Source organism: Coffea eugenioides, chromosome 5 (assembly GCF_003713205.1).
Source record: "Coffea eugenioides isolate CCC68of chromosome 5, Ceug_1.0, whole genome shotgun sequence".
Taxonomy (NCBI): domain Eukaryota; kingdom Viridiplantae; phylum Streptophyta; class Magnoliopsida; order Gentianales; family Rubiaceae; genus Coffea; species Coffea eugenioides.
The window spans coordinates 40,092,828-40,107,464 of NC_040039.1; the positions used below are offsets into that span (position 1 = coordinate 40,092,828).

The 14,637-nt window shown below is 38.9% G+C and overlaps 1 protein-coding gene across 1 annotated transcript; it reads left to right on the forward strand.

Moving 5' to 3' along the window:
* The first annotated feature begins 10,028 nt into the window (after nt 1–10,028).
* Nucleotides 10,029–12,647, forward strand: LOC113771632 (disease resistance protein RFL1-like). The gene has a single exon (XM_027316204.1). It carries the CDS (start codon nt 10,029–10,031, stop codon nt 12,645–12,647), a length of 2,619 nt encoding a protein of 872 aa, XP_027172005.1.
* The last annotated feature ends 1,990 nt before the right edge of the window (nt 12,648–14,637 follow it).

The window sequence follows — 14,637 nt, forward strand, 5'->3', positions numbered from 1 at the left end:
TCTCCTGAGTGTAAATTTTGGAAAGAAGCAATTAAATCTGAAATTGATTCTATCTTGACAAATAAAACTTGGATTTTGGTAGACTTACCTCCTGGTGCAAAACCTATTGGGTGCAAATGGATTTTTAAAAGAAAATATAACTCTGATGGCTCTATAGAAAAGTACAAAGCTCGTTTAGTAGCAAAAGGATTTTCTCAAAAACAAAATATTGACTATTTTGATACATTTGCACCAGTAACTAGAATTGCGTCTATTCGAGTCTTATTTGCTTTAGCTTCTATCCATAAACTTGTTATTCATCAAATGGATGTCAAAACAGCCTTTTTAAATGGTGATTTAGAAGAAGAAATTTATATGTTTCAACCTGAGGGATGTATTGTATCTGGACAAGAAAATAAAGTTTGTAAACTAATTAAATCTCTTTATGGCCTAAAACAAGCTCCTAAACAGTGGCATGAGAAATTTGATTAAATATTGATGAAAGATGGATTTTCGTATGTAGAAGTGGATAAATGTGTATATGTCAAAATTATAAATGATCAATATGTGATAATCAGTTTATATGTGGATGACATGCTTATATTTGGTACTAGTCTAGATATTGTAAATAGTACTAAATATTTTTTGTCTTCTAATTTTGATATGAAAGATTTGGGTGAAGCCAAAATAATATTGGGTGTTAAAATCATAAGGAAATGTGATGGTATAATGTTGTCACAAGAACATTATACAGAGAGACTTCTTAGGAAGTTTGAAAATTATGATGTGACACCTGTGAGTACTCCTTATGATGCTAACACTCAATTAAAGAAAAATAATGGTGACCCAATTGCTCAGTCTAGATATGCTCAGATTATTGGGAGTCTGATGCATCTGATGAATTTTACTAGACCTGATATAGCTTATGCTGTATGTCGACTGAGTAGATATACTCATAATCCCAACCGTGAGCATTGGTTTGCATTAGTCAGACTAATGAAATATTTGAGAGGTACCATGAATTTTGGTATCCTGTATAGTGGATTTCCCACTGTATTAGAAGGTTACAGTGATGCTAATTGGATCTCTGATTCAAATGATACGAAATCCACTAGTGGTTATGTGTTCACCCTTGGTGGTGGTGCAATAGCATGGAAATCTGCTAGACAGACAATCATTGCTAGATCAACAATGGAGTCAGAGTTTGTAGCTCTGGAACTGACAGGGACTGAGGCCGAGTGGTTGAGAAATTTCTTAGCTAATATTCCTTCAACTAAGGATTTGTTGCCTCCTGTGTCCATACATTGTGACTGTCAAGCAGCGATTGCCATAGCTAAAAATAAATCGTATAATTGTAAAAGTCGACACATGAGATTGAGACATGATATCGTAAAGCAGCTGCTTAGAGATGGAATTATTTCCATTGATTTTGTGAAATCAGAGTTGAATTTGGCCGATCCTCTGACTAAACCTGTAGGAAGAAAATTAATTCTTCAAACTACAAGGGAGATGGGACTTAGGCCAACAGTTGTCAATAGAGATGGTAACCCAACCTATGTGACTGGTGATCCCATGAAATAGGTTCATATGGGTAATAACAAGTCGATATTGACTGTAAAAGCACTTGAAATTTAAGTCCCTTCAAAATTAAGTGCTTTGACTGCCAGTAATTGTGAGGCTGAGTTTAATACTCTTAATGAGTTTATATCCCTTTAGGGAGGTGTATTTAGGGCAGTATACACTTGATAAATTCACCTATATGTGAGTGGAGTGGGGCCGCTCCTATAAGATTTTTTGGCCGAATCTTTAGAGCTCTCATGAACAACCAGGCAGGCGCACGGCCTAAATGCGCAAAACTGCATTGAACAGCAAAATTATGAGTTATAATGTGAGTGATAAGATCTCTGTCATACAACAAGAATTATTGGTTCATAGAAAGATATTTTTCACCAATAATTCTGTAAGACATATTTTATCAATTTAAGTTTGGTTCATAGTTCCAAAAGACACCAAACTGATTACATTGAGCTCAGACAAATCCAGCAGATGTTCATACTCTTTTGTCCAAAATCTTTTGAAATAGGTGGGAGATTGTTGTAGATATTTCAAAAGATTTTTTTTATGTTTGTTATGATAAGAGTTTATCTGATAAAGCTTTCCAAACGTCTGTTCCTATTCTTAGGAAGAATTGTTTCAAAGACAAAATTTTGATAAAGGCCTAAAAGGCAAAGTCAGAAGGCTAGCTGATATCTTTTAGCCAAAGGAATTGTTCACGTGCTTGCTTTGACTATGTCAAAGATTTCGGCTTCCACAATAGAGGATTGATAGGTTGCAATTTTATCATTTATTTTATTATTAATTTTCCCTATTACCTGACCTAATGTGGATTAATTGCTAGATTCTACTCACTTTTGATATTTTGCATTTATTTCAGGGAGTAGAACGAAAATATAATAACAGGTGTTAATTTGGCAAGAAAAGAGTTCAGATGATAGAGTTTGTCCTGGGGGCATTTTGGGAACACAAAAAAGACGTGAGCCCTTTGTAATTTGGGCTGAAGTCTTCTTTTCTCCTGTGGGCCGCCGCACATCTGAGGAAGGCAGAGGATAAAAACCAAACAAATAGCAGAGAAAGAGGACGGCTGGTTTCCTTAGCTTTTCGTCCTGTAGTATAGCTTTTCACTTTGACTTTTCCATGGCTGTTTTTGAGTAGTGGCTCCCTGTGCGGATGGCAGGGACCATTAGAATGAAACAATCACTTTTGTAGTTCAGCTTTTCATTTGATGATTCAAACGAATTGGGTCCACTAAATCGGAGACCATGCCCGCAGCTTTTGCGTCAGTTTTGTATGGGTTTTTCTCATCAACAATGAGCTAAACTCTTTTATCTAGTCAAGGGACAACGGATGTTTTGGGTCATCTAAAATTGTGAGATCGATTTAATTTTATCTTTTTCTTTTATTTATTGGTATTCGCATATTTCTTGATTGCTATGTTTATGATTATTTAATTAATTAATTGTCTTGGATCCAGATAATTAGTTGATTGGGTAATCTATTGTCAATTAGGGCATTAAATCCGTAATTGTTTAATTGCTCTAAAATAGTGACAACTGGCATGATTAGGTTTGTGTCAGGGGAATACGCGGGCTAATCTAAAATAACCATGGTAGTGCGTTATTTGGTTAGAATAGGGCTCCTCTAATACGTAAGGCAATTGGGGAATTAAATTCTATGGGCGTACCTAGGATTATTTCTCAATTAGAGCAGTGATTAACGGGCGTACCTTGATCACCGACACAGTAAGGAGGGGTTGACTGCCATCGCTTGTTTGGTAGTTATAACCTATTTATTGATAAATAATTGGAATTGCCTTTGCTTCGATGATCAATTAGGTGACCATTGCTGAAGTTATTCCTTGGCTAGATCCTTAATTATCACTCATTTGATTTTAGTAATTTGTTATTTAATTTTTAGTAGCTTTTTAGATTTTAGTTGAATTTCTTTGTTGTCACCCCTGCATAAAAACACCCCCCTTGTCACTGTGAACTTGAAAAGAAATAATTACTCCCAGTCCCTGTGGATTCGACCCTGCTCACCACTATCTACAGAAATTACTTTTAGTTTGAGCAGGTTTTTATTATTGCACAGGCTTCGACAACCTGTCAATTTTTGGCGCCGTTGCCGGGGACTGGTGCCAGATTAATTTGTTTCTTTTTGAGTTTATCTTGTTTTCATTTTTTTTAAATTTATTTTTCTCTTATTTTTTTTTATTTATTTTATTATTTTTTATGGCTGCTAACATTCCATATTTTGATGATAGACTGGACTTTGTTCCTGAATGGGGTTATGAGACTCATGTTTTTCCTAATGATCAATGGGCTGTTGCAAATTGTGGAACTTATTTTGATTCAGGTTATTCAACTGACACATGCCCCGCATTTCAAGATAATCTAAGTGCTCCAATTGATACTTTTGGAGATTTTCCACCCCAATATCAAACGCAGTATGACCCTTATTCAAACGGGTATGATCAAGGATGGTGGGATAATTCCAATTTTAATTATGCGACGGGGCCAATGGATTTTCAACAGCAAGAGTCTCAGCAATCATCCTCCGTGTCAGGTATGTCTCTTGAAGAAATGATGGAATTACTAATTGCTAATACAAATCGATTTCATCAGGAGACACAAGCGAGCCTAAATCGATTTCATCAGGAGACACAAGCGAGCCTTCGCGACCTGGCGGATCAAATGCGTCAATTGACATCCAGGATAGAGCGATTAGCTTCTCACCTTGAAGAATTGCCCTCACAAACCAATATCAATCTTGAAGGAGATGAGAGTGCAATTATCCGGCCAAATGACATGGAACTGCAAGAGTTTCAAGGAAACGGATTTAAAGATGCAGTTGAAAAGGAAGTTGAAGTGCAAAAAATGAGACTCCAGGATCAACTCATTCAAGTGAATGAATCCAGTGAACAATCTCCAAATGCGGTGACATCCCCTCCACTCCTTCATCACTATTCTCCTGACTCTTACTCTTCAATTCCTGTTAATGAAATTGACTTTATTATACCAGACAATTTTGAATTTCATGACAGGAATAAATTAAGAGTGGCGATGGCAAGATATCTTGTACCAATAAATGCAAGTGAGGGAGGAGTGAATGGAGAATGCAAATTATCATCGACTCGTTTGGCGCCATTCACTAGTCCATGGAAGCCCGTAGCTCGTATGCTCAAGGATTATTCTATTTACGAGGGTTATCAGGACTATATAGAGGATGAAGCATTAAGACGAGCAACACGATTTTATCCTCCATGAACAAAACATGATAATGTCTAGCCAAAGACATTAAAGAAAGGCGCTCATTGGGAGGCAACCCAATTGTTTCTTTTAGTTGTTTGTTGGTTTCGTGTCATAGTTTAAATCTGTTTTCCTTGAATTTGACTGATTTTGGGTGTTAATTTTCGTTTTTGCTGATTTGTAGGTGACCTTCAGTCATGGCGTGCCGGCGTGGTTATGTGCATGAAGCTCACGATCAGAAACTTCTGGGAGCTCTCTTGCCCTCATGACGCGCCCGCGTGGTGATGTGCAGGAAGCTCACGATCAGAAACTTCTGGGAACTCTCTTGCTCTCTTGACGTGCCCGCGTCACGTTCGCAGGAAAGGTAAGGATTCTAAAAAAAAAAAAAAATTTCTATTACTGTAGCTTTAGTTTCCAAAATTGAAAAAAAAAAATTTAGAAAAAAAATTTGATTTTCGTAGGGAAAAAAAAAAGAAAAAAAATATTTCTCACCATAGCTCCAATGGAGCCTAAAAAAAAAAATATATATATTTCTTTTTCTTTTTCTTTTTCCTTCTTTTCTTTCTTTCTTTTCTTTCTTTTTCTTTCTTTCTCTTCTTCTTTCTTTCTCCTTTCTTTCTTCCTTCTCCGCTGTTTCTCTCTCCCCTTTCGATCCACCGCCGCCAACCGTGACCAGCAGCCGAGCGTCCAGCGCCGCCACCACAGCGGGTTGTCCCGCGCGTTCCTCCCTCTCGCCTCAAGAGTGCACGCCGCCCACGCCGTCAGCTCTGCTACGCGCCTTGCGGCCGTCCCACGGCCGCGCGACTCCCGCCACCACCATCGCGCGCAACCCTCCACCGTGCGCTGTTGCGCAGTTCCTCTCGACCAGCCCACACCGCCGACCAGCCCACACCGCCGACCAGCCCACGCCGCTGCTGCCTCCCGAAGCCACGGAAGCACGCTACCCTCTGCTCTGTCTGCCGCCCGACGTGGTCCTGGTGGAGGTATCTGGACTTTGTCCCTCACTTTCTAGCAGCCCTGCCCCTGCTTGTTTGAGTCGCACAATTGTTGGGCTTGATCTTGCTCTAGCTTAGTGTTGGTGGTCATTGGCCTTTTTGGTTGAACTGCTGCTAATTTTGGGGTGTCCCCTGTGACTGCGGTGTTAAATTTTTAAATTTCTGAGCTACCCTTTCTGAGTTTGCAACGGCATGTTGAATTGGGTAGCATTTGTGCCATTTGATTTGCTTGTTAAAACTGGGCAAATTTATTTCAATTGTTTGGGGTGTTCTGTCCATCGATCCCAGTTCTGATTCCGTGGGGGTTTATTTCCATTGCCTGTTTAGAAAGAACTTTATCTGTGCTTTTGGGTCTAATCATTTTTGCGAGTCTCTGTTTCCTGTCCGGATTGATTTGTTCCCTGGATTGATTGTTGACTTCAATGAGCTGCGTTTCCACCTAAGGCTCCTCTGCTTGCTTTGTCCATTATACTTTTAGCCCTCTGTTGACTTTCTTTGGAGATTTGGAATTATTCACTGGTTACTGGATAAATATTGGGGGTTATTGCTTGAATTGTTAGGACTGTAGTAGCGCAAATTTCTGGGTTGTTTGTTGAATCGGAAGGGCATTGTGACCCCTGCATCGCTTCCTGAAGTTGGTTAGCTAATTTTGGTTTACTGGGTGTGTTTAGTCTCTTGATTTCACTTGCCTTCTGTAGTCGTTTCAATTGAGTTCATTTGCTGCCTTTGTTGGAGCATCTGTTGCGAGTGTGGCATTGTATAGCTTCTACTGTTGGCTGATGCATTGGTGGCCATAGGTAGTGTTTACTCTGCTCTGTTATAGCTATTTCATTGATTTTGGACTACGTTTTGCACCAGTGGTACTGGTTGGGGTATTTTGACTAGCATTTGTTATTTCCAATTGGTTGGCTACCTGATTGTGATTGTGTGGTTATTCTCCAATTTCTATACTGCTATTACTGGAATTGCTGCTTTTGAGTTGAGAAATTAACTGTCTATTTGGAGGCTTTGTTGAGATTTTGGGTGGACAGAGTTTTGCATTTGCTGGTTGAATTGAGTTATGATGACTCAGAACTTGGGCGCGTACTTCCACCACATCGGTTTCCCTCCATCGTCCCCGCCTACCCCGTAGCCACTTGAGAGGGAAGTTTCGTTGTCCTTTTCACTTTAACTGCTTTATTTCCTCCATTGAGGGCAATGTAGGATCTAGGTGTGGGGGGCAGCTGTGCTAGTTTTTCTACTTTTTAGTTTTTCTTAGATGTTTTTGCTTTCTTTTTTTTAATTTGCTATTTGTCTACCTCTCGTTCAATTTCTTTCTTCCTTTTTAATGATTAGCTCATAAGTGATGCCAAAGTTTGATGTTGGATTATTGCCTCTATTTCTACTTTTGCCAAGTTTTGATAATAAAAGGGTGTCGAGTTAATGTGGTTGAATCCAAAAACATCTCTTTGGTGAATATCGATGATTGCTTTACTCTTATAATTTTTTTGGTTAACTCTCCTAAGCATAGGGAATGACTGTTGGCATTTTCATGTGAATTGGTCCGGTTATTAACCTTAGTTCTCCATATTTAAAAATGAGGCTAGCAGCTGCAAAGTTCCTTTTGATTTTTGTGTTATTTTGAATTTTTGGTATTATTTGGCTGAATAAGAGTTGACTGTACTCCGCTAGTATTTGCTACCGAGTAACCGGGGATTTTCACCAAAAGTGTCGATTCTCGCGTCAAAAAGTAGTAATTGCTATGAGTACGTGGTCACGTGGCGATAGAAGCTGAGTAACCGGGCTCCTTCATCCGGCCAATGTTGGAGTTCGCGTCAAAAGGCTCAAATGGCTAGCGACTAAATCTTTTGTTACTATTGAAAAAAAAAAAAGAGAATAAAAAAAAAAAAAAAAAAAGAGAGAAAAGTAGAAAAAATGTGAAAAAAAAGTGAAGGTTGTGTTAGTGTGTAATAAAAGTCAGCTTGCCGAATTATGGATTTAATGTTGAGATTTTTGTTAATAGTTGGACCATTTGCTGATAAATGTTGTGTGTCATTCCTTTTTCTTAGATTAGTTAACCTGGAATTAGAGGAGTTTGTGGTTTAGAAGCTAACCGGAGTGATGTTTCTTGGACTTGACCATTGATGCTTGATTATTTATTTTTTCTTGGTATCTTGGCAATTTGTTGGATAGAGCAATAGTCATTGTCAAATATTGGTGTTTGTTTACTGTTCTTATGCTTGAGGACAAGCATGATTTAGGTGTGGGGGGAATTGATAGGTTGCAATTTTATCATTTATTTTATTATTAATTTTCCCTATTACCTGACCTAATGTGGATTAATTGCTAGATTCTACTCACTTTTGATATTTTGCATTTATTTCAGGGAGTAGAACGAAAATATAATAACAGGTGCTAATTTGGCAAGAAAAGAGTTCAGATGATAGAGTTTGTCCTGGGGGCATTTTGGGAACACAAAAAAGACGTGAGCCCTTTGTAATTTGGGCTGAAGTCTTCCTTTCTCCTGTGGGCCGCCGCACATCTGAGGAAGGCAGAGGATAAAAACCAAACAAATAGTAGAGAAAGAGGACGGCTGGTTTCCTTAGCTTTTCGTCCTGTAGTATAGCTTTTCACTTTGACTTTTCCATGGCTGTTTTTGAGTAGTGGCTCCCTGTGCGGATGGCAGGGACCATTAGAATGAAACAATCACTTTTGTAGTTCAGCTTTTCATTTGATGATTCAAACGAATTGGGTCCACTAAATCGGAGACCATGCCCGCAGCTTTTGCGTCAGTTTTGTATGGGTTTTTCTCATCAACAATGAGCTAAACTCTTTTATCTAGTCAAGGGACAACGGATGTTTTGGGTCATCTAAAATTGTGAGATCGATTTAATTTTATCTTTTTCTTTTATTTATTGGTATTCGCATATTTCTTGATTGCTATGTTTATGATTATTTAATTAATTAATTGTCTTGGATCCAGATAATTAGTTGATTGGGTAATCTATTGTCAATTAGGGCATTAAATCCGTAATTGTTTAATTGCTCTAAAATAGTGACAACTGGCATGATTAGGTTTGTGTCAGGGGAATACGCGGGCTAATCTAAAATAACCATGGTAGTGCGTTATTTGGTTAGAATAGGGCTCCTCTAATACGTAAGGCAATTGGGGAATTAAATTCTATGGGCGTACCTAGGATTATTTCTCAATTAGAGCAGTGATTAACGGGCGTACCTTGATCACCGACACAGTAAGGAGGGGTTGACTGCCATCGCTTGTTTGGTAGTTATAACCTATTTATTAATAAATAATTGGAATTGCCTTTGCTTATCGATGATCAATTAGGTGGACCAATACTGAAGTTATTCCTTGGCTAGATCCTTTGATTTTAGTAAATTATTTTTTTTTTAATTTCTAGTTGGCTATTTTATTTTTATTATTTTACTTTTAGTTGAATTGTCACCCCTGATATAAAAACACCCCCCTTGTCACTGTGAACTTGAAAAGGAACAATTACTCCCAGTTCCTGTGGATTCGACCCTGCTCACCGCTATCTACTGAAATTACTTTTAGTTTGAGCAGGTATTTATTATTGCACAGACTTCGACAACCTGTCAAGGATAGACCTCTAACCACTTCAAATGCTAAATCTGGTACGGGATGCATGCATATTCTCACGGAAAATCAGCTCTCAAAATCCTATCCTCTATCACTCTATTTCGTATCCTGTAGCCTATAAATAGAACCATTTGTCAGGTTCATTTATACACCGAGAAACGAAGTCTACACTTCGCAAATTCTCTCCTCCCTTTCTCCATCTGCTCTTCTTAATATTTTTATTTCACCTTCTGGGTTTGTTTCAAAATTTTGCTGGTTCTACGTCCCTCTTACAAAATAGAGGAAGACTTGTTTAATTCTGGGGAAACATTTCGATACTCTGAAATAGTTTCTTAGGACAGTGTTTTCTAGCACGACTCAAGTATCCACGTGTTGACATTGTTCGGGCCGCTATCTCCTACAACTGTCTCACAAGAATTTAACATAAAAAAGCTGCAAGATGACATTGCTAAATGCCTAGGGCTTGATCCGTGGAATGAGGATGATGAGCATACAAGGGCTGCCATTTTGTCCGAGGCATTGGTGCAGGGCTCCGTTCTAATATTGGATGATGTTTGGAAAGAAATTCGCTAGAAGGAAATTGGAATTTTTCATGGTGCAAGCAAGTGTAGATTGATTTTTACTACTCGCTCACGACAAGTGTGTACAGGAATGGATTGTCAAAGAGAACTTGAAGTGAAAACTTTGGATAAAAATGAATCATGGGATTTGTTCAAAACCACACTCCATCTTAAGATGGAGCTTCCAGCAGATGTAGAAAAGGTTGCGCAGTCCGTCACAGAAAGGTGTGCTGGTTTGCCGCTTGGGATTGTTGCTGTGGCCGGGAGCATGAAAGGTGTGACGGACATCCGTGAGTGGAGAAATGCATTGGAACAATTGAAAGCGTGTTCGGTAGGGCATGATGAGATGGAACGAGATGTGTTTCCCATCCTGGAATGGAGTTTCAATCGCCTGAATAAATGTGAAAGGAATTGCTTCTTGTATTGCTGTCTTTATCCGGAAGACAGTAAATTAAAAAGAAAGGGACTAATAGACCTCTTTATTTGGGCAGAGCTGATGCAAAAACGAAACTCATGGTCGCAAGAATTTGATCAAGGTCACGCGATATTAAACAAACTAATAAAAGTTTGCTTGCTAGAAGAAACTAGAGATTCCAAAGGGGATGACTGTGTGAAGATGCATGATTTGGTCAGAGATATGGCATTAAGAATCACGCATGGAAACTCCAAACCAAATAGTAGCAGAGATGATGTACCACGATTCTTGGTGAAAAGCTTAGGACATGAAGATTCAATAGTAGCACTGGAACAAGAAGAGTGGACACAAGATCTCTGTGCAATTTCCTTCTATTCACAAAATTCCAAAGGAATAGAAATTCCACCAGCCTGGTCACCAAACTGTCCTAAGCTCTCAACCTTGCTTCTTTCTTATTGTTTCATAGAAGAAATCCCAGATTCATTCTTTCGGCACATGTGTGGACTTAAAGTTTTGAATCTAGAAGGGTGCAAAGGTATAACAGAGTTGCCTAATTCTGTTTCAGACATGGTGAATCTCACTGCTTTTATTTTGAGGGATTGTACATGCCTCCGATCTGTGCCACCACTGGGAAAGCTCAAGCAATTGAGGGATTTGGATCTATCATGGACTGATATTGAGGATTTACCTCAAGGTTGGGAGTCACTGGTCAACCTCGAAAGTCTTAACTTGGATGATTGTCAGTCTTTGAAACGAAAGATAATACCAAAAGAGACATTTTCCCAATTTCACCGTCTTCAACTGCTATTATTGCCACCCTATGTTAGGGTACAAGTTAATGATCCAGAAGTTTTGAACCAATTAGAAAGTTTTACAGGATGTTTGTCTTTTACGGACTTCTATAAAATTACTCGGTGGCCAAAATACTATAATAATGTTTATATCAATGACATCTTAACTGAGGATCCGAGTTATGAATTTGATGATTATGGGGACCAGGAGAAACAACTGTATTTCCATCAGTGTAAGCTTGGTAGAGGATCGAACTATCTGCCGGATGATATGGAACGTATGATAATCGAGGATTGTGAGGGCATGGGCATTAAGTGCTTGTCAGATGTTTTTAAGAATTTTATAAATTTAAACCACTTATCTGAATTGGAAATTATAGATTTGGTTGGAATAGAGTTCCTCTGGCAATTGTCCTCTGCTTCTCCACGTGATCAGCCGGAAGACTCGTCTTTCAGACCACTCCGTGGTCTCCAAATGCTACGCCTCACGAGGTTGCCAAATCTGGTTGGTCTTTTTTACGGAGAATCAGAACCATCATATTTGCTTTCAGCTGGCACCTTTTCTTCCCTCAAAGAATTGTGGATTTCTGGATGTCACAACATGAAGCAGCTATTCACGGTGCAGTTGCTGCAGAACCTTCAAAATCTTGAAGAATTAAGAGTTGAAGATTGTGAAGGACTGGAGGAGATAGCAGCAGATGGCAATGGAGTAGGACAAGGAGGAGGAGAAGGCACCCAATTGACTTCAAGTGGAGGAGCCATTACCATGATCAGCCTTCCCAATTTAAGGTGCTTGAGTCTGGATATGCTTCCACAACTGAATAACATTTGCAAGGCAGCCATGATCTGCGATTCAATTGAGAAGATTGAAATATTCGGCTGTCCAAAGGTAAAGAGGCTGCCTTTGTTTCTTCCTACCATCAACGGACTACCATCTCTTCCCAGCAAACTTAGGATGATCACTGGAGATAAAGAACGGTGGGAATCGGAACCATTGCTTCCTACTGGCACCCATTCTTCCCTTAAAAGGATGTGTATTTCTAGATGTCACAACATGAAGCAGCTATTCACAATGCAGTTGCTGCCGAACCTTCAAAATCTTCAAGAATTAGACATTGAAGATTGTAAAGGGCTGGAGGAGATAGCAGCAGATGGCAATGCAGTAGGACAAGGAGAAGGAGAAGGCACCCAATTGAATTCAAGTGGAAGAGCCACTACCATGATCAGCCTTCCAAATTTAAGTTGCTTGAGTCTGGATAGGCTGCCACAACTGAATAACATTTGCAAGTCAGCCATGATCTGCGATTCAATTGAGGAGATTAAAATATTTGATTGTCCAAAGGTAAAGAGGCTGCCTTTGTTTCTTCCTACCATCAACGGACTACCATCTCTTCCCAGCACTCTTCGTAAAATCAAGGGAGATAAAGAATGGTGGGAATCGTTAGAGTGGGACTATCCTAGTGCCAAAAATGCCCTTGACCCATTTTTTACCGCACAGCCTTGAAGTCCATTTCTTTGTTGAAGACCACCTGCTTGATCAAAATCCTGAGTGGTTCTCATGTACGTGTTTTCTTCCCTTCTTCAAATTTTACCAACTATCCCCTTCTTTTGAGCTCTTTTTCCCCCAAGATGATCTGCTTCTACACTAGCATAGAATTTGCTATTGTGTAGGAATCGAGATTAACACTTTTGTATTGAGCTCAATTTTTTTTTTTTTTTTTTTACTTTCTTGAGGTGCAGAACTGCTAACACCTTTTGAGTTGTTCCGATGGCAAAAGGGATTTAAGTACATTAGTTTCTCTTCTTTCTTCTTATTTATTTTTGAGTTCAACATCGTTATTTTTTACATTAGTAGAATTACAAAGTAATTTACATGATCGTACTTGTGTTAGTATAATGGATCAATTAGCTTTGTGTTTCTGACTACACTGATCAAGTGTTATTTGTCAGTATTTCTCAGGTTATAGGTAGCCACAAAATTGCCACTGCAAGAGGGTGATGTTGCAAAAACAAGTGTTAATTTAAGCCTTGTCCACTAGCACCAAATTTCCTTTCAAGATGTGCGTCTTCCTTAGCTGTATTACAGTTGCTGCTTTTCATCATGTTTGGCTTTCTATTCCTACCTAGATGGTGTTTTTTTCTGTACTTGATTGTAACTGGAGCAGTGATACAGTTCCTGTGACTATTCCTTGATTATGATCAAAACTGTTTTGGGGTATTATGTCAAAATTTTTGGTCATATTGTTCTCCAAGAATGTGATTTTCCTCTATCAATTTAAACTTTTCTATGTGTGTGCTTTTTCCAAATTTCCATTTCAAGCAATTATATATCCTTTTGATTGGGGTTAGGATTGTATATGCATGTTAAAATAGGATCAGAATAACATTCCAATCCCTCATGAAGTTAAGTATCTACATTTAGAATAAATAAATAGAAGAAGCTTTTACATCAACTTGTCTGCGTGACTCAGAGTCTTTTATGTCTGCTCCTTTAGCACCAATTATCTATGAACAGATCAAACTTGTATGGAATGATTTTTTTTTTGTGTTTCAGAAACAAATGCATCAGGAGTTTTCTCTTGCAAGAGCCATGCACTTTCTATTGTGTATGGTATTGACTTTTGTTGTGAAAAATCAGAGTATGTTGGAGATGGCCAGTAAAGCAAGCATCAACTTGCTAATCTGCAGTCCTGCAATTTATGAAGAGGCAAGATTCGAGGTTAGTAATCTTAATCAAGGAACAATCGGAACTAGTTATTTTCCACAGTTGATTGATTTCAGTTTGAGCCTAATTCAGAGTCTTCGCACCGCAAAGAACTCAATTTAAGTGACAGCGGGATAGTCCTCTATGTCTCTGTTTGCCGAAGAAAACCTTGTTTAAGTGACAACGAGAAAGTCCTCTATGTACTCTGTTTGCAGAAGAAGGATTAAGCTTATTGGCAAGCCACCGGAGCACGATCTTCGTACAGTCCCTTATAATAGCTGATGCATCAGGCAAGATGGAAATGTTGCTTAACGTTTTCATGTTATAATTGCTGAAAGCTAGTTTTTCAGCCGCTGCTGATATGGAATTCTGGCATATTCTATTGCAGCACTCATTAGTGGTATCAACATTATCACATGTATCTAGAAGTCTTAGTGAAGCCAGAACGCTGTCAACCTTATGAACATCTACAGTAGGACACGACGCTGCAGCGAGATTGCTTGGACCTATTGAGCATATCATGTCAAGGTTCTCATTGACTGGCGTGTGTTTCATTTAATGCGAGCATTCCAGCGTAGTTGCTTGACTGTCCCAGGAGAACTACAAGGCTGGCCTCATATTGAGGACAACAAACCACGTTTGCAAGATATGAAGCTAGGGAAGACCAGCAATCAGTTGCTGTCACGCTCGATATGCTTTCAGCCGAAGAAAAATTCAACATACAACATCCTGAAAAATCAACACACAATCAATCAGCAATTAATAACAACCTCTTATCTAGGTGAACATG